Consider the following 23,972-nt stretch of genomic DNA (forward strand, 5'->3'; position numbering starts at 1 on the left):
CTTGCGTGAGCCTGTTGGTTGGCAGTGAAGGCTGTGACTGTACTTTGCTTTTTCTGCCCTGAGTAGTGGGTGCAGCCACTGATACAGTGGGATACCGGGAACGAAGGACAAGAGCAAGATAGGGAAGTGCCGATTCGATCATCCAGTCCTCTGGGGGTACATCTGTGTCAGAGGCTGAAGGAACAAGGGCAAAAAGAGAACCAGTTGGGCCTCTGGAGCACAGGTCTTAACACTACTGGAGCCAGCAGCTTCCTTTACAGAATACGATATAACATGAGCCATTGAGTTTTCTCTCCTGAAATGAAATTTGTGAATATAAGCTGCCCACATAGCTAATTTCAAAAGAAGTGTTGTTCCTTAAGTGTAATATAAAGGAGAAATAAAAGGAAAATAATTTCTAATAAAGTAATGCGTAATTCAGTATCATGTGTCCAAGAACTATATTAAAAGATAACAGCGTCATGTTCCTCCTTACAATGAACATTTGTGTTTAAAAGAAGTAACACATTTGAGAGAACATCTTTAGCCTTTTTTTACTTGTAAATGATATTATGAATCAGCTAAATATAAGTGTGTATACATAGCACACATACATATATAATTGCCACAAACCAGATTGCTGTAAATATAGGCCAATGGGATATTTTACTGAAGACTCTTGATATGTTGAGTGGTTTTGACTCTGTTACCATGATTTTTACAAAATGGTGGCAGTACTGGGGATATAGCTCTACAGCATAGCGCCTGCCTGCCTGCCTGGCAAGTGCGAGGCCCGAAGTTTGATTCCCAGTGCCAAAAAAATGGTGATAGCGCATGGGAGAAGTTCCAAATAAAATAGAATACAAATATTCCTTGACTTACGTGGTAATTTTCCCCTGAAAAATTCAGTGTATATTAAAACCGTATCAAAGAGTTAGATTCTACACATCCACCTGAAAGCCCTACAGGACATTTGAAAATTATTTGGTTTAGGATAGCTTAGTGATAGAGAGTATGCTTAGCATGACCAGAGGACTGAGTTCAGTCCCTACCATCCCCCCCAAAAAAAAAGTTTGGGAAATGGACAATTCTTTGTGTACGACTATCTTGGGCATCATTGGCTGTCATGTGTCCCTGGTCCCCACCCGTAGATTAAGGGTAGCACCTCAAACACTGTGGAAACTGAAAATGTCCTCACCGCTGTCTGAAAAGATTCAAGAGTAGAAGTGGAGACATGACTGAGGGACAGATTCAGCTGTCTCAAAGAAGCCTCTTGAAGAACTCAGAATTGCCAATATGCATGCTTGGTACCTTTGCCAATGCTTTGTTTTTAAAATAAAACCTCTTTTAGAATAAAAACTGCTGACCTTATGCTATTCTGCTTACAAATTGTCTTTATAAATTGCAGGCTCCAGTGTTATGCTAATGATTATTCCTAAACTGTTCAAAAAATTGTTTTCTGACGGCATCATTTTTCTGTCACTCTTTGTATGCGCTAGTACTTAGCCTCTTATGACTTTCACAGCCTTAATTTTTATTGCCATTTTCTATGCTTACCTGTCTATCCTAGCTAGGTTATCAGATACTGATTTGCTCTAGGTGATTGTCAGGGATGGTCGACTTTCCACTGGTGGGACAAAATACCGTACTTGACAGACACAATTCAAAGGAGGGAAGAGTTCTCTTGGCTCAGATTTCAGTCCATAGCTGGCTGGCTGAAGGTAGAAACATGGTAGAAGGGTGTGGAGGAAGAAAGCTGCTCAAATAATGCCATCCAGGAAGAGAGAACAGGGGAGGAACGTGAGAGCAAGAGCCTGCGGCCCACAGCTGGTTATGGCTGAGAGTAAACGTTCACCAGGAGGTAAAGCCACTGAAAAGGCTGGGGTTGTAGCACAGTGGGAGAGCAGCTGCTCAGCCTGCACAGGCCCTGGGCTCCATCTCCAGCAACACACACACAAACCCACCTGTCCTGTAGTTGTAACATTTTCTTACTTCCAAGTGGGACTCCGGATGTGGAGCCATCACTTTTTGTTCTTATCTGCTGTTTACTTAGGAGGTTCATGATTGTCAAGGAGAAAGAGAAAAACCTCTCGTTACCTACACAGATACAGTTTAGTACCATTAGAAAGCACAATGCTTCATCTAGCACTGAAGCTTTTTCCAAAAAATTCATTGTCTGTGAAACTGAGGACTGTGTTTTCTCTTTTCCAGCTGACATCCCAGCATCCTTACGCTGAAGTTTTCATCGGCCGGCCACATGTTTGGACTGTTGATCTCAACAATCAGGAGGAAGTAGAGGATGCAGTGAAAGCAATTTTAAATCAGAAGGTTCTGTCTTTTTATTTCACCTCTCCCCACCGTATTTGCAAAGTGACCTGCAAGTATGGAAAGCACCACAGGCCCTTGGATTCTGTAATGGTGCTTTCCCACACTAGCTGAAGCTAGAACGTAGCCATGCTGTAGGATTTAGCCTGGGGATTTCATGGATGCTTCATGAAATGGAAAATGGAACTGGTGTCCAGATGGGGGCATGGATTCTACAGATCCTCTTGACAGGACTCCTGGGCCACAAGGCTGGGAAGAGGCACTTGAATTTTACTTGGTCCCATGATCTAATTGTGACACAGAAATCTGAAAAGATAGCTCTGCTTCTTTTACCTTCCCCTGGACAGGTAGAGATAGCTGTAGGGCCAGTGCTGAAGGACATACTGGGAAGGGATTTTGGAGAACATCTGTTTATTCGGTTTTTCTCCCTGAGTATCTGGTAGACTCTTGTAATGGCAGCTAACTTTTCTGGCCTCTCCTGATCAGTTCAGCAGATATTTGTTAAGCCCCTCCAGTGCATAGAACACCCTCTGAGACAGCCTGGGAGGAGAAGGGTTGTTTACTTCCACAGACATAGATGAGTCTGGCTCCCTCTGTAAGAAGTTTACTGTCCTCTAGGCGTGTGATTGGTCACCCCGACACTGCTGCGGTCTCTCTCAGGTGAACCTGCCCCTGTATGTCTTTTAGTAGAACACTTTTCATTCTCGGTTATAAAATTTGAAGGGAAGTTACACACATGTGTGAAGGTGGGCAGGACTCACACACTCTGGGTTTGCATTCTGCTTTCTAGCAGCATTCCCCATCTGTCATCTAGGGACAGCAGTCCCGTATTTGTCATGTATAGCTAATATTACCTCTTAGTGGTCACTTATGCAGGCTAACTGAGATCATGTGTACAGTATGCTTAAGTACAGTGTCTACTACACAGTGTCCAGTTAATATTTAAGTACTCGTCTTACTTATTAATTGATAGTCTGAATTTCCACTAGACTCTAAGGAATGTTAGAGCAGCAAGTATATCTGCCTATTATATTCCCAGTAAATATATCTCACCCTTGTGATCTACCTGATGGATGATGGATGGATGGACGGATGGATGAACAGGAAGGAGGGAGAGAGTATTGAGGTTTCCAAACAAACACATAGATATAACACAATGCAGAGGTGGTCTGTGCCATAAGTACCATGCAGAAAATATAGGAGTAAAAGTAGGAGGGGGCTTTCTGAAAAACACTTCTCTGTGAGTTAAGTCTTCTAGGGTCAGTAAGAATTTGAAAACCAAAACCAAAGGGCATGGATTCAGGGCATGGTGTAAAGAGGAAGAGGCTAGAAATCCGTCTTAGGAAAAATGTCCAGATTTCCCCTGTGAAGGGCCGTGTTTCCTCTCTGGGAAATCAAATGGAATAACCAATTTGTGGCCCACTGCAGAAGTATCAATTTCAGTTAATTCTGAGCACTTCCAGGGCAACAAGCACACTCTGGTGCATTGTTCGTGCCCTGCCCCCTTAAAGGTGGTCTGGCTTTGGGTAGTAGTATGGCTGTCAGCTTTCCTTTAAAGACATGCACAGTCCCAGTGCCATTTGCAACAGTTTTGGGCAGAAGTGCCCAACCTGAGGTGACAGCTGATAGAAGTGTCCAGTGGAATATGGCACCATGGGGCTCCTCACAAAGCTTCACCACCAGGGAGTCATTCCTGAGATGAAATTATCTCTTGTTTTGCTTGTTGTTTTTCAGTAGTGGAGGGTGAACCTGTGGGCTTCCCCCTGAGCTACACTGCCAGCCCTTTTTTGAGACATGATCTCACTATGTCTATAAGTTGCCCAGGTTCAAACGTCCCATCTTCCTGCTGCTCTCTCCCAGAATGCTGGTATTACAGGCATTCACCAGCATGTCTGGCTCTTCTATTTTGAGTCTACAAGTTCCTTGGTGTGTTCATTAGTTACCTAGAATACAGTGGGTGGCTTAAACATCAGCAACATGGTTTCTCATTTTGGGAGGATAGATGCCTGAAATCAAGACGTAGGCAGGATCATGCTTCCTTAGAAGGCTGTAAGGGAGAAAAATTGTGCACTTGTATCTGAAATTTCATTTTCTGTAGTCAGACATGGTCCAAAATATTGAGGGGAGAAATTCAAGAAATACAGTCATACTTTTTTTTTTTTTTTGGAGACAGGGACTCACTGTGTAGTTTAGGCTGGCCTTGAACTCACTTATGTAGCCCAGGGTGGCCTCAAACTCACAGCAATCCTTCTGCTGCAGCCTCCCAAGTGCTGAGATTACCGGCATGTGCTACCACACCCAGCTATATCATACATTTTAAATTGCACACTTATTCTGAATAACATGGTGAAATCTCATGTTGTCCTGCTGTATCCCATCTAGGATTTGAATCAGCCTTCTGTGTAATGTATCCATGCTATATATGCTACCCTCCCTGGTTTACTTACTTAGTAGTAGTCTTAGTTGTCAGACCAACTCTTGTGCTGTCACCATACTTGTAAAGGACTGAGTACCATTCCTTGGTTTCAGGTCTCCACTAGGGGTCTTGGAATGTATCCCCTGCTGACAAGGCAATAAGGGCTTCTGTATTCTTCCAGCTTCTGGCAGCTATAGGCATTCCATGGCTTGCCACCTCAGAGCTTTAATCTCTGTCTCCATCATCAAGTGCTTTCTCCTTGTCTGTCTCTGCTGTTCCTCTTCTTATATTGGATTAGGACCCACTCAAATTCAGCATGACATCATCTTAATTACATCTGCAAAGATCCTATTTCCAAATACTGCACATTCAAGATACTGGAGGCTAAGACTTCAGCATATCTTTTAAGGAGGGGCAGTTCAGCCCACCCAGGACACTTAGTTAAGTACACATGCCCTTGAGAAAGACTAATTTGAAACTTGAGTGGAGGCACCAAACTTCAGATTATGGGATGCAAACCTTTCCATGTAATAAATCATTTTGCCAGGCTAGAATCTAATGTGAATTCCTGGTGCGTAAACCCTGAGCATGAGGCTAAGTTCTGTACAGTCCCTCCCACATGCATTTGTTCTGTTCGCTCCATGCAGCCTCTAATGCTCCACAGTTTAATTAAAACCCTCGTCCACCTTACTCCACATTACAATGAAAACTAAGGCCGCTTAAAAAAAATTGTTAACATTTATGCATGTTACTTATGTTATAAGCTTTGTCTCATTCAATTTTTCTGCGATTCTATGTTATTCCTATCTTAATAGATGAGAAAATTAAGGCTTACAGAAGGTAAGCGATTTACCTAAGGTCACATAACTAGTAACAAGTAGAACCTGGATTTAAATTCAGAAATTTAGTTGTTAAGATAATACTGCAAAATTTAAAAAGAAAACAATACGAAATGGAGTAAAGGGAAAGAATGAGAAAGAAGAATGGAGTAAGCAATGAGATTAACATAAAAACTTGTCATAGAAATCTTTTTTACTTAAAAAAAAAATCTTTGTACTCGTTAGAAATGGATCAGAAGTCTGAGGCTGATCTTTCCTACATATAATTCCAAGATTGTAAATTATGTGACTCTCAGAAAAAATAAAATAAAACATGACTTATCAAGGAAGGTAAATATTGCGGTAGTTCATCCCTATAACCCCAGAACTCTGGGAGGGTAAAGCAGGAGAGAAGCAGGGAAGTTTAAGTACAACCTGGACAACCCTGTCTCACATTTAAAAATAAATAAATAAATGAAAGCTGGGATTTAGCTCAGTGCAAAGGCTCTGGGTTCAAATCCCTAATGAAAAAAAAGAGAGCAAGGTCAATAAAACCAGGCCTAGAGATAGCTCAGATGCTAGAATTATCTGACAGCAACTTACTGAAAGAAGTAGACAACATATGTGAACAGATGGGAAATTTCAGCAGAGATGGAAGCTATTTTTTTCTTTTAAAGAGAAAAAAATAAAATTTCAAAACAAGATAACAGGAGGGTAACAATGGTACACATTGCATATTATTATCTTTAAATTACTTACTCGTAGTATAAGATATTGGCATTTAATTGTCCAAACTATATTAGCACAAACAGAAGCTATTTTTTAAGCAAAATGATAAATGTTAAAAATAAAAACCACAATATCAAAAACAAATTAATTTTAGAAATTCATTTGGTGGGCTTCTCACCAGACTGTTCACTGCAGAGGAACAAAAAAAAAAAATCAGTGAATTTCAAGACTTTTTAGTAGAAATTATCCAAAGAAATGCCAAGAGAAAAGAAAATGAAAGAGAAGTGCCTGTGAGGTCCATTGGACAATGTCAGGTAACTTAGGTATAGCTGGAATCTCAGAAGGGAAAGAGAATGGCACAGAAGAAATAATTGAAGAGATAACAGCTAAGAATTTTCAAATAAAGAATGACTAATTTACAGATCCTAGGAGCGTGTTAAACCCCAACCAGGATAAATACAAAAAAAAAAAAAAAACATATCCAGGTACATCATAATCAAATGCTGAAAGCAAAAATAGGGAACAATTCTTGAAAACAGCCAGAGAAAAATTTATTACACTCAGGGTAATAATGATATCAAACACAGCCAACTTCTCATCCAAAATAAAGGAAATAGTAAAAGGGTCCCCAGGAGCTGGAATGTGTGAGGGCTTTGAATAGGCAGCCTTAGGGATTCTGAATTTTTTAAGTATGGCAGAAAGTTTTGAACAGAAGAATGACATAATGTAGTGTACATTTGGAATCTTCAAGAGAGAGGATAAGATCTCCCTAACCCTAAAATCCTATAGTTAGGGGCTGGGGATTTAGCTCAGTGGCAAAAGCGCCTGCCTGGCATGCGCAAGGTCGTGAGTTCGGTTCCCGGTACCGGAGAAAAACAAAAAAAAAAATAAATAAATAAATAAATAAAATAAAATCCTATAGTTAGTAAATAGAGGAGCCTCAGCTCAAACAGAGGTCTTCTGAGACCTCCTGAGCCCCTCTCTCATTGAAGGAGGCCAAAGCATGCCTGTCAGGTGAAACCACGGAGGCTTGAGCTGACCTTTGAGAGCAGCTCCCTGAAGAATTCATCTCCTGACTTGGAAAGGAGTGGGTACCATGACAGAGGACAAGAAGTCAAGAAGAGAAAATACTGGAGAATATGGGAAGTTCATGAGAAGTTTCCAGGGCCAGCAGAAGCTCCACAGTACAGCCTGCAGGCATCCTTCCTGCAGGCCTGACCCAATGAGAGAGAGCCGGTTTCCCACAGAGCCTGGTGACAAGCAGTGCATGCTTGCTTTTCCACTTGGGTTTTTCAGGGACTGGATGTGGTTTTGGCCTTCTCTTTCATTCTATATCCCAAAGAGGCCTTGGCTTGTTCCTGAAGCACTGTTGGACAGAAAACTGCTTCATCTTATCCCTCAGAGAGAGTCTTCCCAATCAGAGGGCCTGCTCCCATCTAGGGCAAGATGGCTAGTTGGCTAGTTAGACCCCTGGAATCACTGTAACCTAAGGTTGTGTTTTGTTTCATTTTGCTTTGTGCTATTTGCTGCAGTGAGACCTTCCAGTTACCTGTAATTCAGTTTGTTTTCTAATGGCTGCCCTTTGAAATATGTTGAGAACCCCAGGAATTCAGCCTACTTCGTGCCAGGGCACTGAATCTGCTAGTCTCATGACAGCTGCCCACCAGTGCAGGTTTATTTTACTCTGGAAATTCTACTCAGCCTATATGCAAACCCAGACATACTATGTCCTCTGTTTTAGATAGTTTCCTTTAGTACCTTCTGTAAACCTTTGAGAGGAGATGTATCTCCAGGCCATTTATAGAAAGTTTCTAAAGTTGCCCATGGCCCAAGTAAGTATTCTTTAAAAGAAAGTTTACATTTTGTAGGAAGAGCTGTGTCTCAATCAGAGAGGGGCTACAGGAACAAAAGACTGAGTTGGGAAGGAGCATGCTGGGATGTGAAAGGCGGTTCTTCAAAGGCTGTGGAGCTCTTCAGAGATGAGTACGGACCTCTCTCCTATTGGAGTAGCCTCTGTATTACAGTGCTTCCAGCTCAGCCTCTTTTAGCGCTATCTGGACAGATGTGGACAGCTGTGGCTAAAATCCAGGCTCCATGATGCCTCCTCTGTCTGGTTGTGTATTTAAAGTTATACAGTCACATTCTTTGAAAGCATGGCTTAAGTTTTCAAGTATCATGTGTGAGTTGGCAGAAGAAAAGGGGAGAGTGTGCCCCAAGCAAGCCCACATACCTGCTGCCCACTGGGAATGCCCGCTTTTCTGATTGTCCCCTTTGCAGCAGGCCTGCTTTGTCCGGTTCCTTGTCCTGTAGATTCAGAGAAGTGCAGGTTTAAGAGGGAACTGGTGAGGGTGCCCCTCTCTGTGACACTGACAGATGCTGTTGGGTTTTCTGCAGCTGTAACAGGTGGGATGGTAGGTGGTTTTCTCCCAAATGAAATTCCCATTTCACAGTGGTACAGCCCTGAAAACACAGGCCTCAGCATGTTGGCAAACGCTGTGTGGGCTATGTTTCTTACCTTTTCATCAGGGTCACTGTATCAAATCAGAAATCTTCACCTACCCTAGTGATGCGCCTTCTTGCTGCCCTGAAAATCTAGGCCCCTCCGTATAGAAACCTCAAGGCTTTTGTGCAAATCCAGCAATTCCCTTTCCCTCCCTTGTCTCACGAGTCCTCACAATCCTGAGCTTCCGTTTCCTCCATCTGTTCGTGTCAGATCTCTTGGCATTCACTCCACCCAGAATATCTTCCATACCTCGGCCTTCCCTGGTCTTGGCTTTCTAGACTCATCACTGGCCTTAAAAGCCCAGCATGAGCAGAAGTCAGCTTTGACCTTCTGGCCTCCTAGGGCCATCTAACCAAGCTCATTGTGTCACTTTGACTTTGCCTCCATAGTAGAAGTGCTTGGGGTGCCTGCTAATCTCACTACTAAGGCAGACTGATGCTTCTGCTATCATCAGTGGTCCTTAAACAGCTATGTGTGCCTCTCTCAGTGGTCATGCCTTTGTTGAACAGATTTGCTAAGTTCCTATATGTGCCACTCATGTGCTTGGCCTGGCGGGCAAAGGGTTCACAGCTGTAGACCTCACCCCATGGAGCTGAGCTGCTACTGAATGATATTTTCTCTTTTTGTTGTATGCCTACTAAGTACTTTTTCCCTCATCATCTGCATTACAGTGTAAAAGAGGTGGGATTTTTTTAGACCCCTTTTACATAGAAGGTGTGTGAGACTATAGAACAGTAGGTGATTTTCTCAGGGTCTTCACCTAGGGAAGAGCAATGAGGTGATGAGACCCGTCTGGTGACTTCCAAGGCTGTGGCTATCTCCAGGCAGGTGTCAGTGCCTGTGATTGGAGGGGGTGAGTGGCGATCTGGCAAGGCTCAGGTGTCCTGTGTCCAACCCTTTCATGGTGCCGTGATCTGTTTCTGCAGATTGAGCCATACATGCCGTATGAATTCACCTGCGAGGGGATGCTACAGAGGATCAACGCATTCATCGAGAAGCAGGTGAGGCACGTCAGAAGTCTGTCTGTCTCTGCTGCCCTCTGCTCCCTGCTTCCCAGAGGGCTCCCATAATAGTTCTGTGTTCACCATGTTGCTGTGGTCATTTGCCTGCTTTGGAAGACTCCAGAAGCTGCATAATGGCTGGTGGGAATTTGAAGTGCAGCACGGTCCAGCTTTCCCTGAGAGCCAGTCTTTCCTTGCAGTAGGTTCTTAGGGACAGTGGAAGGCCACATGGATCTTATAGCAGGAAACGCCCAGTAGTCAAGATGGAGACTTTCTGACTCCCAGGCCTATGTCCCAGGAGGTTCTAAGGGCATCATGAGGACAGGGGGAGGGCACAAATGGCTCTGTCCTCATTTCTCACCCTAAGAAAGGCAAGGACAGAAACCAATTTCTAAGCATTCCTTTAATAGGACGTGCTCTGAAATTCTAAGCATTTTAGGACTTTTTAGTGGTTTCTAACATCTTTTCAAATAAGACCCATTTTCAAATGAAACTTAGGGCTATAAAACAGATCAAAGCAGAGCTGCAGTTCCATTGTGGGAGAGGGCACCCAGTCCCGCCACCCTCAACAGCATTTGGAAACTACGGCCTGTGTTCCTGGAGGTAAAGGCCATGAGCACTGTTACCCTCCTTGTGTAACATTTTAATTCCTTGAACTTCAAAAGCAGAACAGAGCTAGAAATAGACTAACTCCAAACCTCCCTGGGTAGGGGGAGCTGAACTCCTTGCCTAGATTCCAGAAATAAGGGGCTCCCCTTAAAGGGTGAGGCCGGGTCTTTTATGGCGACTATGGGATCTTTACACAATGAGGGACAAGGACGACTGAAAATAGAAATTCAAGTAGACACAGATTGAATGCCCAGTGGAGGCTTCAAAGGAAGAGCAGATGGTTTGAGACTGACGCTGTGGGGAGGGAGAGGCCAAGCTGTGGGGTGCAGGCCTCAGGCTGGCCTGCCCCGCTGTCTGGGCTCTCCGAGTGGCAAGAGGGCAGCTCTGCAGCCCGGGCAGCTGGCTTCCGCTCCCGGCACTCTATGGGTGTGGTCCTGAGAGTTAGGCACATGCTACTCAGCCTCTCTGCACCTCCAGGGGCTAAGTTGCAAGAGCTAATACACAGGGAGTGCTTAAAGTCTGGTACGCAGTGCTCAATAAATGCAACCTAGTACTATTGATTACTTGATACATTATGCTGTATTATAGCATTTTACATGCCTATTATAGTCATGTAATTATAATAGATTACTCATCAGACTTCCTCATGAGAGCTGAGCGTTTGAATCATTAGCTCTGTCAGTCTCTGTATGACTGCAGAGTGATGATATTCTCATAACACCAGCAACCACATATGTACAGGTCCAGGCCGCATGTGCCAGACACATCAGAGGCCGCCAGAGCTCCCTTACCTGTGTTTCACTTTCTGAGGTTTTCGTTACCCATGGTCAACTACGATCCAGAACTACTGGATGGGAAATGCCAGTATGATACAATAAGAAATTTTGGGAGAAAGAGACCATATTCACATAACTATTATGACAGCATAATCATGTTTACCTCAGTTCTTAATTTCTTGCTGTGCCTAATTTTTAAATTAAACTTTATTATAAGTAAGTATGCATGGGAAAAAACATCAGAAAACATCATACAAGATTTAGTACTGTACCTGGATATAGGGATCCAGTGAGGGTCTTGGAACATGTATCCTGAGGGTAACAGGAGCTGCTGATAACATCTCACTGAATCTGCGCAGTAGTAATCAGCCCCTTCTCTGCATCATGGGAAACTCACAGTGATAGGGCTCATGGGGGTGGGATCAGGATGCTGTGCAGGTTTACTGTAAGGTCTGTACCATCAGCATTTGCCGGGGGCTCAGGAGGTGGCAGGTGTCCCTCAGCTTCTTCTAGCTGCTTAGCCTCCCTGAAGGTATGGAAGGAGCTCCAGGGCCTCCTTTTGGCCACGGGTCTTGAGACCTCACAGCTCTGGCTAATGTCCGTCTCCAAGGCTTTCTTGAGCTCTTACCAGACCCCTGGGCCTGCTTCCAAAGACCTGTCTCTCCCTTTCCTGAATACACTTCCTCTCGGGGAGAATAGTTCCTCACCAGAGACAAAAAGGATTCTCAGTCAGGCCTATTTGAAGGCCTTTATTTCTTTCCTTCCTGAGGTTCGTAAGCCCCAGCCAGTCCTTACAACAATCTCAGTTCCTCTTCATTCCTAGTCTGTCCCTAGGCTTTGTTAAGCAGGAAGATCCCCTTCCTGAGAGAGACCTTGCTAGGTGCTCATAATGGAGGGGCTGCCCCTGTCTTGTTCAGCTTTCCCCTCAAGGTGCCTGACATAGCAGGTGCACTGTCTCTTCCAGGTGAAAGAACAAGGGACAGGAAGGTAAGTGACTGTGTGCCTCAGGAACCAGGAACTTGCCTTGGGATTCACAGAGCTGAAATTCTCTTCTGAAAAACACGCTAATGAAACCGCGCTTTCCCGTCAACTCCTAGCTTTAGAGATTTCGGCAGAGTTGTGCAGCTCACAGAAATCCAGACTTCTTTCCTGTTTTTGCGGTTGGTTCATTCATGTGCTTGGTGACTGTTTGTCCCTGGAGCATCTTGTGGGCCGTGCTGCCGTCAGGGAAGAGATGTCAGAGGCACAGCCTCTAATCTCAGGTGTCTTGAGTTTCACGGAGGAGACAGCCACGTCCACACCTTGAGCCGGTATAGGTTGAGCCTTACACAGCCTGTGTGCTTCAGGTCACATCACTCACCCTGCAGGCGGACAGGGGGAGAGTCAAGGGAGAGTGTGAAGGCTTCTTCGGGAGGCACAGGCTGAAGGCAAAACGGGAGGATGGGAAAGACTGGGCAAGTCAAAATACCAATGCCTGAAAAGAAAGGACTGATGAATCTTAGGACACAAAGGTGTGACTGAAGGGGGAGGAGAGACGAAGGGAAAGGAGGAGACAGCGAGCAGTGGAGCTGAGACTCTGCTGAAGTGTTCTGATTTGATTCTGGGAAAACAAATCAGAAGCGCCTGGAGAAAAGTTTGAAGAAAGGTTCTATCACTGGTTAAGTGCAGTGATGGTATCAGGTCTTGTAGAAAAATGTTTCTGACAATCTTGTGTTCGGGGCATCCCTTATGACATTTTCCCAGTGCATGAGCAATAAGGGGGCCATTCTGAGTTTAGACCAGGAATTCTGTTGGACCTAAAATGTTCCTCCCTCCGGGCAGAAGCCAAAGCCCACTGACTCACACAACAGGTTGTCTGCCTTTGAGTGTTAGTTCTAGTATTGAAGAGCTTGGGACATTTGTTATTTTCATAGCTAGCAGAGTATCTTCAAGTTGCGGTGAAGGTGGACAGGAAGCCAGCGGCTTGGGGAAGAGCTTCGTGTGCTGTGGACTTCGGGAGCCACAGAGCTCACGTGGCCAACTGTGGCCCCCAGAGTCCTCCACGTGAAACACAGTTGCTTTGGTCAAGGTTGTCCCTAATACTCACCGAAGGCAGCAGCAGCTGGAGGAAGCCAGTTGACAGCCACTGAGAGCACCCAGGTGTCAGGGGAGAGCTGAGCAGTCACCAGCAAAGTGCAGGGACCCCATGGGAAGGAAGCAAGCTCTAGAGAACCCATATACTCACCTTCCTCTGTGCCCCCAACCCTTTTGCTCCACCTAAAGGGATCAGGATCGTGCACTGTTTGAAACGAGCTCCCTAAAAAGATGCTCTCTAAAAAAAGATGCAGCCTGCAGCAGAGGGGAAGTTAGTGCCAAGGCAAAACCCCCCTGTACTCAGACCAAGCACAGTCATTCCCTCACTAAGACCTGAGACTCATTAAAGTTTTTATTATGCATTTGCGGAGAAGGTATCTGTTTACCTTGGGCCAGAGAGCATAGCAGGTTCTTCGGGACAGCAGTGTTCCTATTGCTTTCTGAAAACCACACATACATTCTTCAGCTCTTATTTTCTACTTCCTGTAAAGACCCTTTACATGTGACTGACTGTGGTAGTCAGTCACGGGTGTACGGTTTCTGGAAAGTTGTATAATTCAAGTGCAGTGTCTTCTGTGGACATGGAGAGACCGGAAGAGTCAGCTTCACAAGTGGAGTCCGATGTGAGGGCAAGTGTGACAGTGAGGCTGGGGGTCCTGGGGTGGGAGCATGGTGGAGGTGACACAGTTTGCGGACAAAAGAGGAGAAGTCATGGAAAGGTGGAGAAGGCGGGCCCAGCTTGGGGAGCTGAGCCAGTATGATGAAGTTCTGCACCCCGGAGTCTGGCTGCCTAATGTCACAGCCTGGCTGAGCTGCCACTTTCTGTGACCTTGGGCAGGTTCCCTCGCCTCTGTGTGCTGTGTCTTTTCTTGCAATATGAGGATGATGATGCTTATCCCATAGAGCCTTTGGAGGGATCAATGGCTTGATTCATATTTGGAGCTGACAAGTATCCCTGGCCCTGAAGGGGCTCTGAAAGCCTCAGCCACTCCCTGACCGGGGAGCCCAAAACTAACCACGTGCTTCCCTGACGGGCCGTGAAATTCACGCCATGCAAAGGTGCAGTTCAGTGATTTGTTGGCAGATGGCTGGAGGTGTACAATTACCACCTCTGGGGTGTGCAACATTGCCATCACCCCCGAGTGACACCTGCTTGCAGTCTGTTCTTGCTTCTGCCACAGCCCCAGGAAACCACTCATCTGTCTTCTGTACCGGATTTGCTTTCCTGAAGATTTGTGACTTTTGCACTTGGCATCATGTTGGGTTCTTCCACACTGTAGCACGTGTCAGAACTTATTTCTTATTGCTCAAGAGCACTGTGTCATGCGGGTGGACCACAGTGTGCTCGGTCACCCGGTGGGTGACTGCAAACGACCTGGGTCGTTCTGACCGTTGCGCTGAGTGCCACTGTGAACATCCCCATGCACCCTTTGTACGGACCTGTGGTTTCGTGTCTCTTGAGCAGGCCTCTCGAAGTCAAAGCTTAGGAAGTGTCACAGATTTATGTGAAGTCTCAAGGTGCAGTTGAGTGGCGGATGTGGCGATCATGGAGAGCAGTTCTTGCCTCTCAACCTCACAGACACTTTCTCTGCTGCCTTTTGAAAACACAAATTGACACCCACTTCCGGGAAGCACCCCAGGGCCGTATGTGGACAGAATTTGCTTCCTTTTGAGGGGCAGAGCTGGTGCCTGAGGAGCATTTAATCTAGCCAACAGGTCAGTCATCAGCATTTATTGAACACTTTCAGTGCCAGGCCTCGATAATAAATGTGTCCCTTATCCCTCAAACAGCTTGCTGAACGTGGCCCAACCCCATTTTTAGAGCCCAAAACCTGTCTCAGCAGCCCCTTTACCTGATCCTTTTTTTTTTCCTTGCAAATCCCTGACCTTCCTCTAGCTCCTGTCTCCAGACCTGTACATCTGAACCTGTCTTCTTGGTTTCAAATAATGTGGCTTTCGGCAGAAATCCACTTGTCTCTTATGCGCTGTGGGCTTCCGAACTCTGTTAAAGATTTGCCCAGCGTCGGTGGTAGAGGGCTTGCGGGGAGACCCCGTCACGTGCCACACCGTGTTCTCTGTGGCTCCCTGTGCCCAAGACTCTGTTTACTCCAAGCGGGTGACCTTGCCACCTGGGCAACAGCTCTCCACCTAATGCTTGTGTGTGGGCAGCCGCCCTGCCCTGTGTGCTCCAGCCTGGGGTGTCTCACGAATAATGTCTCCTCCCAGTCTTCCCCCGCCCTCCATGACAGGCGGCCCCTTCCTCCGCGTAATGGTGGCGTGTGCCCATCAGTGGAGAGCATGGCTTCCTCTCATGCATTTGTCAGTGCATAAAAACCTTCCCATGGTTTATCCTTTCTGCGTGGGAATGTCGAAGTCATCAGGCGCATCTTGGAGAAACGTGTGACTGGCTGAATCATTGCTAGAAAGGAATGCAGATGGTGTGCGTTCAAAGTGGGCTTGTTAACCAGATTGGAAATCATCATGTGTGTCTCATTCTGGCTGCACAGACGCCTCACTGGGTTGGAATAGTCTCCTTTCCTACTTCTGCTACTATTACAATCCCAGGATGCCAAAACCATTCATTTCAATTTAATAGCTCTTTATGAGCTACAAAGCATCATGTTACCGGTAAGCCACTAACTCCTGTGCAGCCTACAAAGCCCATCCCAGAAGTCCCTATCTCCTAGAAGCCTTCTCTGATTGCTGCCACCAGCACTCCCCCTTCCCTGTAGAGTTAGTTCTTCCCCTCCTCCATGTGGCCTTGGGATCCTGCTTGAGCATCTGCTTTTTATCTCCTGTTCTGTAAGTTTTTTAAAGGCTGGCCCCTACCGTTAGACTTGCACCACATGTTTGAGCCCAGGGACTTGGTCTCCTTGTTTGCATTTGTGACAGTCAGTGTGAGGCTTTAGTCGTCATGTGTAAAGCAATGAATGAATGTGTGCTCGCCTACCTCAGAGCAGGTGCTTATTGAATGAGCGCTTGTGGTAAGGAGATACCAAGGCAGCCATGTGAGTCTGTGCCGCAGTCAGTGACAGCAGTGACCTCTGTGGCACTCAGGAGCAGCTGCACCCGTGAGTGAGAGAGGGCTCAGACAAGGGCTTCATTCCAGTTGTGCCCTACAAGCAGGTGAGCCCAGAGGTGGCTCTCGTGGACACATCAGCTTATGTCATGCAGGCCGCTCACCTTCTCTCTGGTCCCCGGCCACGTGTCCCGGGCAGTCTTGGGGCACTGTCTTTAACATCCCAGGAGCACTCCTTGTCAGTCTGTCCATTTTCCTCCCGCAGGAATGAAGGACAGATGGTACTGTCCGCACTTGACATGCGAGGTGGGCTGACAGATCTTGAAAGACATCTGGGAAGTCCCCCAGCTGGGGCCAGAATCACAGCCCAGATCCTGAGCCCCTCCGACCTTACCTCCTGTCATGCTTTCTGGTGACTCCTTCCGTCTTCCCAGATGGTTCCCTGAGCTTTAAGATGGTCTTCCTGCTACTTTTTACTATTCCTGGTCCTACTGGCCCCAAAACAGATTATTGGGAGGACGCCAAGCCCTCCCCCCAGTGGGCAGTGGCAGAGTGGCTGCAGCCCCCATGCAGAACTGAGCTAAATGTGCCCGCGGAGGGGGACCCGGGAAGGCTGGCTGCTGAGGCGCCCAAAAACACGAGCGGAGCAGACGCGTGATCCCCACAGCAGGGGGCTCCAAGCCTCTCCCTTTACAGGGGAAGCTGCCCTGCTCAAGATGAGGTCCAGAGTGTCCGTGCACCCAGGGACAGCCTGGGCCCTGCAGATGCCCCAAGGCTGTCTCCAAAAGCCACGTAGAGTTGAGGCAGCCCTTCCAAGGAGGGGGCCGAGGAGCATCTGGGGAGCACGTGTCATTTGCTGCCTTCCCCTGGCCTGCATTTTCCCTCTGGGCTGGGGTCACTGTCCGAACAGAAACACCAGAATTGAAGACTAGGCGGAGTAAGGCACTCACAGCACCGCGGCAGTGGGGCCTGGTCTCAGATCTTGTTATGACTGGAGACACATTCCTTTGCCATATCACCACCTTCCCAAACGTAGTAGGGTCTTTTTTTGTAACCTCAGCTTAAACAGTCTGGTACGAAGCTGAGAATGAATAAGGAACAGGGTCTTAATCTTCCCCAAACCTAGACACTCCTTCAGCTCTGTCTTCGGGGACATATTAGGGAGAGGTGTGCCCATTTTCTTACAAGTCATCAAAGCAAGAACAGCTTTCAGCCTTCCTAGATTTCTGTTCCCTTCTGCGTCCAGATGTGTCAGTCAGCTCTCTGTTACTAAAACAAAGACCTGGAATAATCACTGTCCTCACGGGACAGTTGTATTTTGGTTCACAGTTGTAAATATTCCAATCCACAGTTGGTTGGCCTCACTGCTTGAGGCCCTGGGGGCCCCCATGTTGGAAATGTGTCAGTGAACAAAAGCCCAACTCAATGCCAGGAAATGAAAGAGACCGGAAGGTGCCTGGGTTCCAGGCAAACCCCCAGTGAGCTCAAAATCCACTCCATCCCTAAGGTTCCACCGCCTCCCAGGAGTCCACCTGCTGGCGAACAAGCTTGTGACATACGGGCTTCTGAGGAACATTTGGGATCCAAACTGTAGCCCCAAGGCTGGGCCGAGGGAAGTCCAAGAAGCAGAGAAATTCTTGCTTAGCTTCTGATGCAGATGTGATCTGATTCTAGATTTCCTGGTTGTTTGTCTGTGCTGCACAATTATACTATGGGTTTTGGTGTGGGGGAGATTTTAAAATCTCTTTATTGTAATGTTGAAAGGCTGTGGAAGTTATCAGTTTGCGCCTCTGGAATTAGAAGCAAAGGTGCTGCATTAGCCAGCCAAAAATACAAGCGACGCTTTACCTTTTCCAAATACCTGTATATCCCACAGCTCTGATTGTTAACTCCCTTCATCATTATTAGTTGATCCTTCCTACGCAATGACTGCCATCAGGGACAGGCAGGGTTGCAAGATACAAGGCTCCCTACACTGGCACAGAGAAAAACAGTGGCCACCCAAGACCCACGTACTGCACTACCCACAGTTTAAAAGACTAGGTTGTTTTCGAAATCGTTGGGAATATAAGGAGTCACCATTCTAGGTCTTCCTGCCCTAGTGCTGCGCGGGTCTCAGGACTCTGCTTACCATCCCTGTGCCTCATGTCCTGAAGACTAAGCTGCACCCTAGTACCCTAAGTAATTGGTGTATTTATGTCATCTCGAGTTAGGAATCTGGTAAGATTCCAGCTCCAGATTTCCTGCCGACTTTTGGGTGAAGCATTTGTTTGTTAACCACCAAACTCCGACGCCAGGAGCCTGTCTCCTCCTCAGCAGTGTGATGCAGGGGACAGCAGCGGCCTGCGCTCTTGTTCCAGTCCTGGTCTCATTTGGCAGACTCAAGAGAGGTCAGTGTCAGGTACTCACTACCTGCCACTTGCCTTCTTCAGCAGCGAACAGTATCATTTGCTTTAAGAAAAAAGGAGGGCTGGGAATATAGCTCAGCAGCACAAGCGCCTGCCTGGCAAGTGCAAGGTCCTGAGTTTGACTCCTGGTGCCAAAAACAAGAAAAAAGGAAAAAGAAGCCTGGGCCGTTGGAAATCATCGTTGTTGTCTCTGTTTTTCTGATGGGGAAACAGGCTCTGAGTATGACATATTTTGCCCAGATGTTCAAGTAGCTGGTACAAGAGGGAGGCCGAATGGAACCCAAACCTGGCTGCCTGAGTAGCTGGGAGGAAAGGATTTTCTTTATTCCTTTGGTTTGTCTTCTGATTCATTAAAAGTAACACAAGGCAAGATTGAAAAAGAAAAAGAAAAGGAGGCCCCTATTGGGTGCAGCGTGCTGAGGTGCTCACCCTCCCTGTCGTAAGGGCAGCACCCTGGCCATGTGAGGCCGCGCCTGGGATGCCCCGCGTGGCACCGGGTGGGGCAGGGCACGTTTCCTGTGTGGGCCCCAGACTGAGATGACGAATTTCCTTAAGTGCTCGGGAGAGGCAAGCTGTGGGAAAATAAAGTATTCCAGGAGCACAGGCATGGCACAGTCAGCTTGCTCACCGTGTTCCGCTTCTCGGCGGCAGGCTGGCCAGCAGGGGTGTTCTGGGAGCAGCACACACGTGTTCACGTCGTTGTGCCTCTCCCCAGTGCGTGTCACATGGAGGAGCGCACCAGGCTCCTTTCCCTACCCTGCTGTTTTCTCTGCTCCGCATATCACAGAGACATGTCGGCGCTTGGAAGCCTGCCTCCTGGGCGGGTATCATTTGTCTTTAAACAGGTATCTAGCTCAGTTCAACCTTTAGATTGTACCGAGCCCTTTGCCTCTCTCCTCTCCGGTGCTGCTGTGCTATGCTGCGCTTTCCTGGCCCGTCCTGTGCCATCTTGGATATCTGTGGGATCCCAACCACCCAGCACTCCCAAATGGATTTACTGGAATCCACCCCAGTCTCTGGCACAGAGAGTACCTTCAGCAGGTCAGGTTTCTGGGGACTGAGAGACAGTCTGCCTTGGTGCCACTGACCATGTGCTAGGAGAGCAAGCTTGGCACCAGGGCCATGCATTGCCGTCTTCCTCACTCCCTCTAGATCCTGGAGTGCCCGGCTCCGCACAGTCTGACCTTGTTCAGGGGGATGCCACGCTCCTTCACATCTTCTACCTGGCATGGTGACTGTTGTCAGCCAGTAGGCACCGTGTCCCTGCCAAGCATGTGGTGCCATGCTGGGGGACATCAGAAATGCCTGCAGACTCCTTGGTTTGATCCTTCACCTTACACTGTCCACATCTTGCCACTGAGGTAAAACTGGCGCTCATGAAACGCTATTGTTAGGTAGCTGATCATGAAGCTGGATTAGCTTCTCCAGGTTTCTGGGATCCAAGGAGAGAAGAGATCTGCTGGGGGAGGCGGACCTGAAAGTGGGCCTCCGAGGGCCGGTTTAGGCAGCCACACTGCCGGCTTGTGGGTGACTCTGATGGTGCGTACGGACATGCACAGTGCTGTGTGCTGCGTGCTGCGCAGTGTCCTCCTCACACCTCATGGGGAGACCCTGCTGTTGTCTCCCCGTCTGTGGCTGAGGAAGCTAGTGGCTACTGGGAAGGTCAAGACCTGGCCCACACATGCCCATCCTGCACCTGCCCGGCTCCCAGTTCTCCCCTTTGTCGCTCCCAGAGTGGAGCTTCCCATTGTCAGTATCCTGTGTCTCCTCGGTCGCTTGGCTGATGGCTTCATTTTCGTTTTAGGACTTCTGCCACGGGCAAGTGATGTGGCCTCCTCTGAGTGCCCTGCAGGTGAAGCTTGCAGAGCCCGGGCAGTCCTGCAAGCAGGTGTGCCAGGAGAGCCAGCTCATCTGTGAGCCGTCCTTCTTCCAGCACCTCAACAAGGCCAAGGACCTGCTGAAGTAAGTCTGGGGGCCAGCAGCTCAGCTCTGTGTGGCTGGGCAGGGCTGGGTGGAAAGGCGTTGCGTCTCTGTCCGGGCCGTGGGCAGTGAGGCGAAGATGTGGGTAGGGCACTGGCTGCAGCACACTCAGGAGAATGAAGTCACCTGGCGTGCAGATGTGCTTGGAATTTGAATGGGGCTGTGGCACAAATAATACCACCTCTGGGCTGGGCGCTGGTGGGAGGTGTTCATTTTGCTAATGTGGCGCCCAAGAACAGGAGTGGAAGTGGGCACAGAGCCACAGGCACCAGCAGACCTGCCCGGCAGACCCTCGGCAATGACCAGGTACCCAGATAGTGCCCCACAGAGCCCAAGCTGCACGGAGCACAGGTGAGTCGCAACCTTGGAATCAGAAAGGAATGAGAAATGGGGAGAAGGAGCTGGCCCGGAACTGCTGCCAGCAAATCCCTAGTGCTGACCGTAGCACTTTCTTCAGGCACCTTCGGGATGTGGTGCCCCAGGGACCTGAGCCGGCCTGACTGCCCGGCCCTCAGCAGTGAGGCACAGGCCGAGGGGGCCTCTGGTGCCCCTTGCATTGATGCTTTTTGAACTTTCCCCCTTGTACTTGGAGTACTTTTAGTGACACTGTGCGTTCCCCTTTGCATTAGCATTTTGAATTTGGCATCTGCAGTTTCCAAATTCCCACGCAAGGTTTCTCCTGGCTTCTGATCCCCGTTCCCTATCAGTGCTCGTTTCTCCCACTGCTTATCACCCTCCCTGACTTGATTATCTAGTGTTGATTATTTATGTAGCCTCCCACTACCTTAATACCCGCTGACTGGAGGTTTCTCCAAGAAACTTGTTTATCGTAACAAGACTCCGCTGCCTCAACTCTAAATAGCCAATCCAAGGCTGGAAGAGGATATTTAAGGAATACGGTGGGCCTGAGGCTCCGAGCTTGCCTGCCCCTCTTACAGCTTTGTGCCTGTCCACTGTGGTCACTGTGCGTGGTGGTCTGAGCTGGCGTGGCCCCTCCCGTGAGGCAGCGTATTCTCAAGCACAGCATAAAACTCCATTGAGAGAGAGTGGCCTCCGGCACAGCTAGAGCTCGCAGAGGGATGCTGTTTATTCCCATTCTTTCTATGGTAAGACAGACTTGGAATCTGCCTGGATTCTGCCATCCACACAAAAGCACGGGCCAGGAGAGGCAGGCTGGGTGCACCCTGCTCAGCAGCCGGGGAGGCTGCTGTGAGGGGCTGCTGTGACATGGATGGAGAGCTGTTGAGGGCACCAGAAACTTCCAGCTCCCTACTGTAGACCTGACCTCTAGGGTCCTAGGCGGGACTTTGCACCAGCTCCTCACAGACCACTCCTGGAATGTGGTGCCTTTTAGAGAATGCCAAGCACTCTGGATGTTTTAAATCACTAGGTCCAGGGGGCTGGGGATTTAGCTCAGCGGCAAAGCACCTCGCTGGCAAGCGCAAGGTTGTGAGTTCAATTCCTGGTACCAGAAGAAAAACAAAACAAAAACGGAAACAAAAAAATCACTAGCACTGTTTTCAGGTCCATCTGCATGCAGCCTCCTGGGAATGGAACCTACCCAGGACTCCTGAATAGTGCAGCTTCCTTCTTGGCCTGGGCAGGAGTTAGGCTTTTAGCCTTGGTGCTGCCATAGGGTCTGCCTGAAAGCTAGCATGCAGTCCACACCAGCAGCCCTGCACAGGCAGCCCATCTCCCGGGCAAGGTCAGCAGGGACAGGAAGGACACCCAACACCTGGGCAGGTGGCCAGTCTCATCAGTTTTCTCCCTGGAGACAGGAACATCCAGGGTGATGGGGCAGTGGTGAGGAACAGCCCTTGCTGAAGAGCAGAATGGCCCCTTCTTTCAGGCAGCAGAGCAGGCTCAAGACCACCAGGCCAAGATTAGAAAAGCCAGTCCCAGGCCAGGGATATAGCTCAGCGGCACAAGCGCCTGCCTGGCAAGCATAAGGTCCTGAGTTCAATTCCCTGTACCAAAAAAAAGAAAACCAGAAAGAAAAAAAGCCAGTCCCCTGGCAAGGCCTCTCCCTCCCACTCCAGATCCTATGCCACGTCCACAGAGCAGAGGGCCTGGGCTGTAGGCTCTGCGTCCTGGCATCACTCACCCTCACTCATCCCACTGGAGAGATTCGGGTTTTCTTACCAGCAGGCTGGAATGAATGATAATTTTGCAGTAAAGCCATCTGAAATTAATTCTGTGAACATAAGAGCCCTACTGAATAACTTGTTCATGCATTTGTAAATACTGATAATGTTGTAAAACCCCAGCTATCTGGCAGTCTATTGAGTGCCTCCTCGGAGTGGAGGTAATCCTGGCCCATCCATATTCATGGCCAATTAGCAATTAGCGGCTCCAGCAAGCCAGGGCTGCTTGTTGTCCTCCAACTTAGGGCCTGGTTCTCATCTGATCTTCAGCTTCTTTCCGTCCTTGGGTGTCTGTGACCTTTACATACCACCTGTCCTCATTGTGTAGTATGACTTTAACGTATCACATAAATCAAGCCCTTGAATCAGGAGAATCAGCAGGTAGCCTTTCAACTTCTCTGCATGCAAGGGACAGTTAAGTGCTGGAAAGGCCACCCCAAAGCATGCATGACTCTGCCAAGACTGCACCTAGAATAGAGCTGAGAGGACAAGGCAGACAGCCCCAGACAGTGCCAGCATCCATTCCTGCATGGCCCCAGGGGAAGGACTCAGCTCCATAAAATGCAACATGTGTTACTGTGAATCCTCCTTTGCAACAGCAGCTACCTCTTAAGATTATATATTGTAAAATTTTAAATTACAGGGGGCTCCCAATTTATGATACAAGTTAGGATTTTTCAACTGGACACTGGTGTGAAAACCGTCAGCATTCTGTGGAAACTGAAGTTCAGATTTTGCATTTGGATCTTCTCCCAGGCTGTGACTAGGTGGTGTGGTACTGTCTCCTCAGCCACATGGACACAAGGGGCCACGAGCAATACTGCCATGTGCCACGTGTCCAAGCTGGGATGGTCAGTGAGGTATATTCAGTGCATTTTCCACTTACGGTATTTCCGCTTTAGGACAGGTTTATGAGGACATAACCCGGAGTGAGAGGGCGTCTACACTGGCCACTGGGCTTGCTCTTTGAGACGGGGATTTGAGCAGTGAAATTTAGATGGTAAATGCTTTGGCATCTGTGAAGGCAGACAGCCTGGAATCGGAGTGGTCATGCAGTGTGAGTGCATCTTTGAGGGAAGGAAGACGCTCCAGGCAGGCGCAGCAGTAGGACAATCCTGCTTCCATCCCTGCTTCTCGAAGGGTCTTGGGAGCTCCAAGTCTCTGGGACAGGCACCTGCTTACAGTCAGAGCG

At 48.1% G+C, this 23,972-nt stretch overlaps 1 protein-coding gene across 5 annotated transcripts in view; it reads left to right on the plus strand.

Moving 5' to 3' along the window:
- Nucleotides 1–23,972, plus strand: part of Mgat5 (mannosyl (alpha-1,6-)-glycoprotein beta-1,6-N-acetyl-glucosaminyltransferase) — a 299,821-nt gene that overhangs the window by 268,593 nt on the left and 7,256 nt on the right. For all 5 annotated transcript variants that reach the window (XM_005390737.2, XM_005390738.2, XM_005390739.2 and 2 more), the window contains 3 exons: nucleotides 2,191–2,307; nucleotides 9,697–9,771; nucleotides 20,461–20,618. In XM_005390737.2, the coding sequence (XP_005390794.1) occupies nucleotides 2,191–2,307; nucleotides 9,697–9,771; nucleotides 20,461–20,618 (350 nt within the window). The remainder of the gene's footprint in view (nucleotides 1–2,190; nucleotides 2,308–9,696; nucleotides 9,772–20,460; nucleotides 20,619–23,972) is intronic.

This window comes from Chinchilla lanigera, unplaced genomic scaffold (genome assembly GCF_000276665.1).
Source record: "Chinchilla lanigera isolate Chin_1 unplaced genomic scaffold, ChiLan1.0 scaffold00039, whole genome shotgun sequence".
Classification (NCBI taxonomy): Eukaryota; Metazoa; Chordata; class Mammalia; order Rodentia; family Chinchillidae; genus Chinchilla; species Chinchilla lanigera.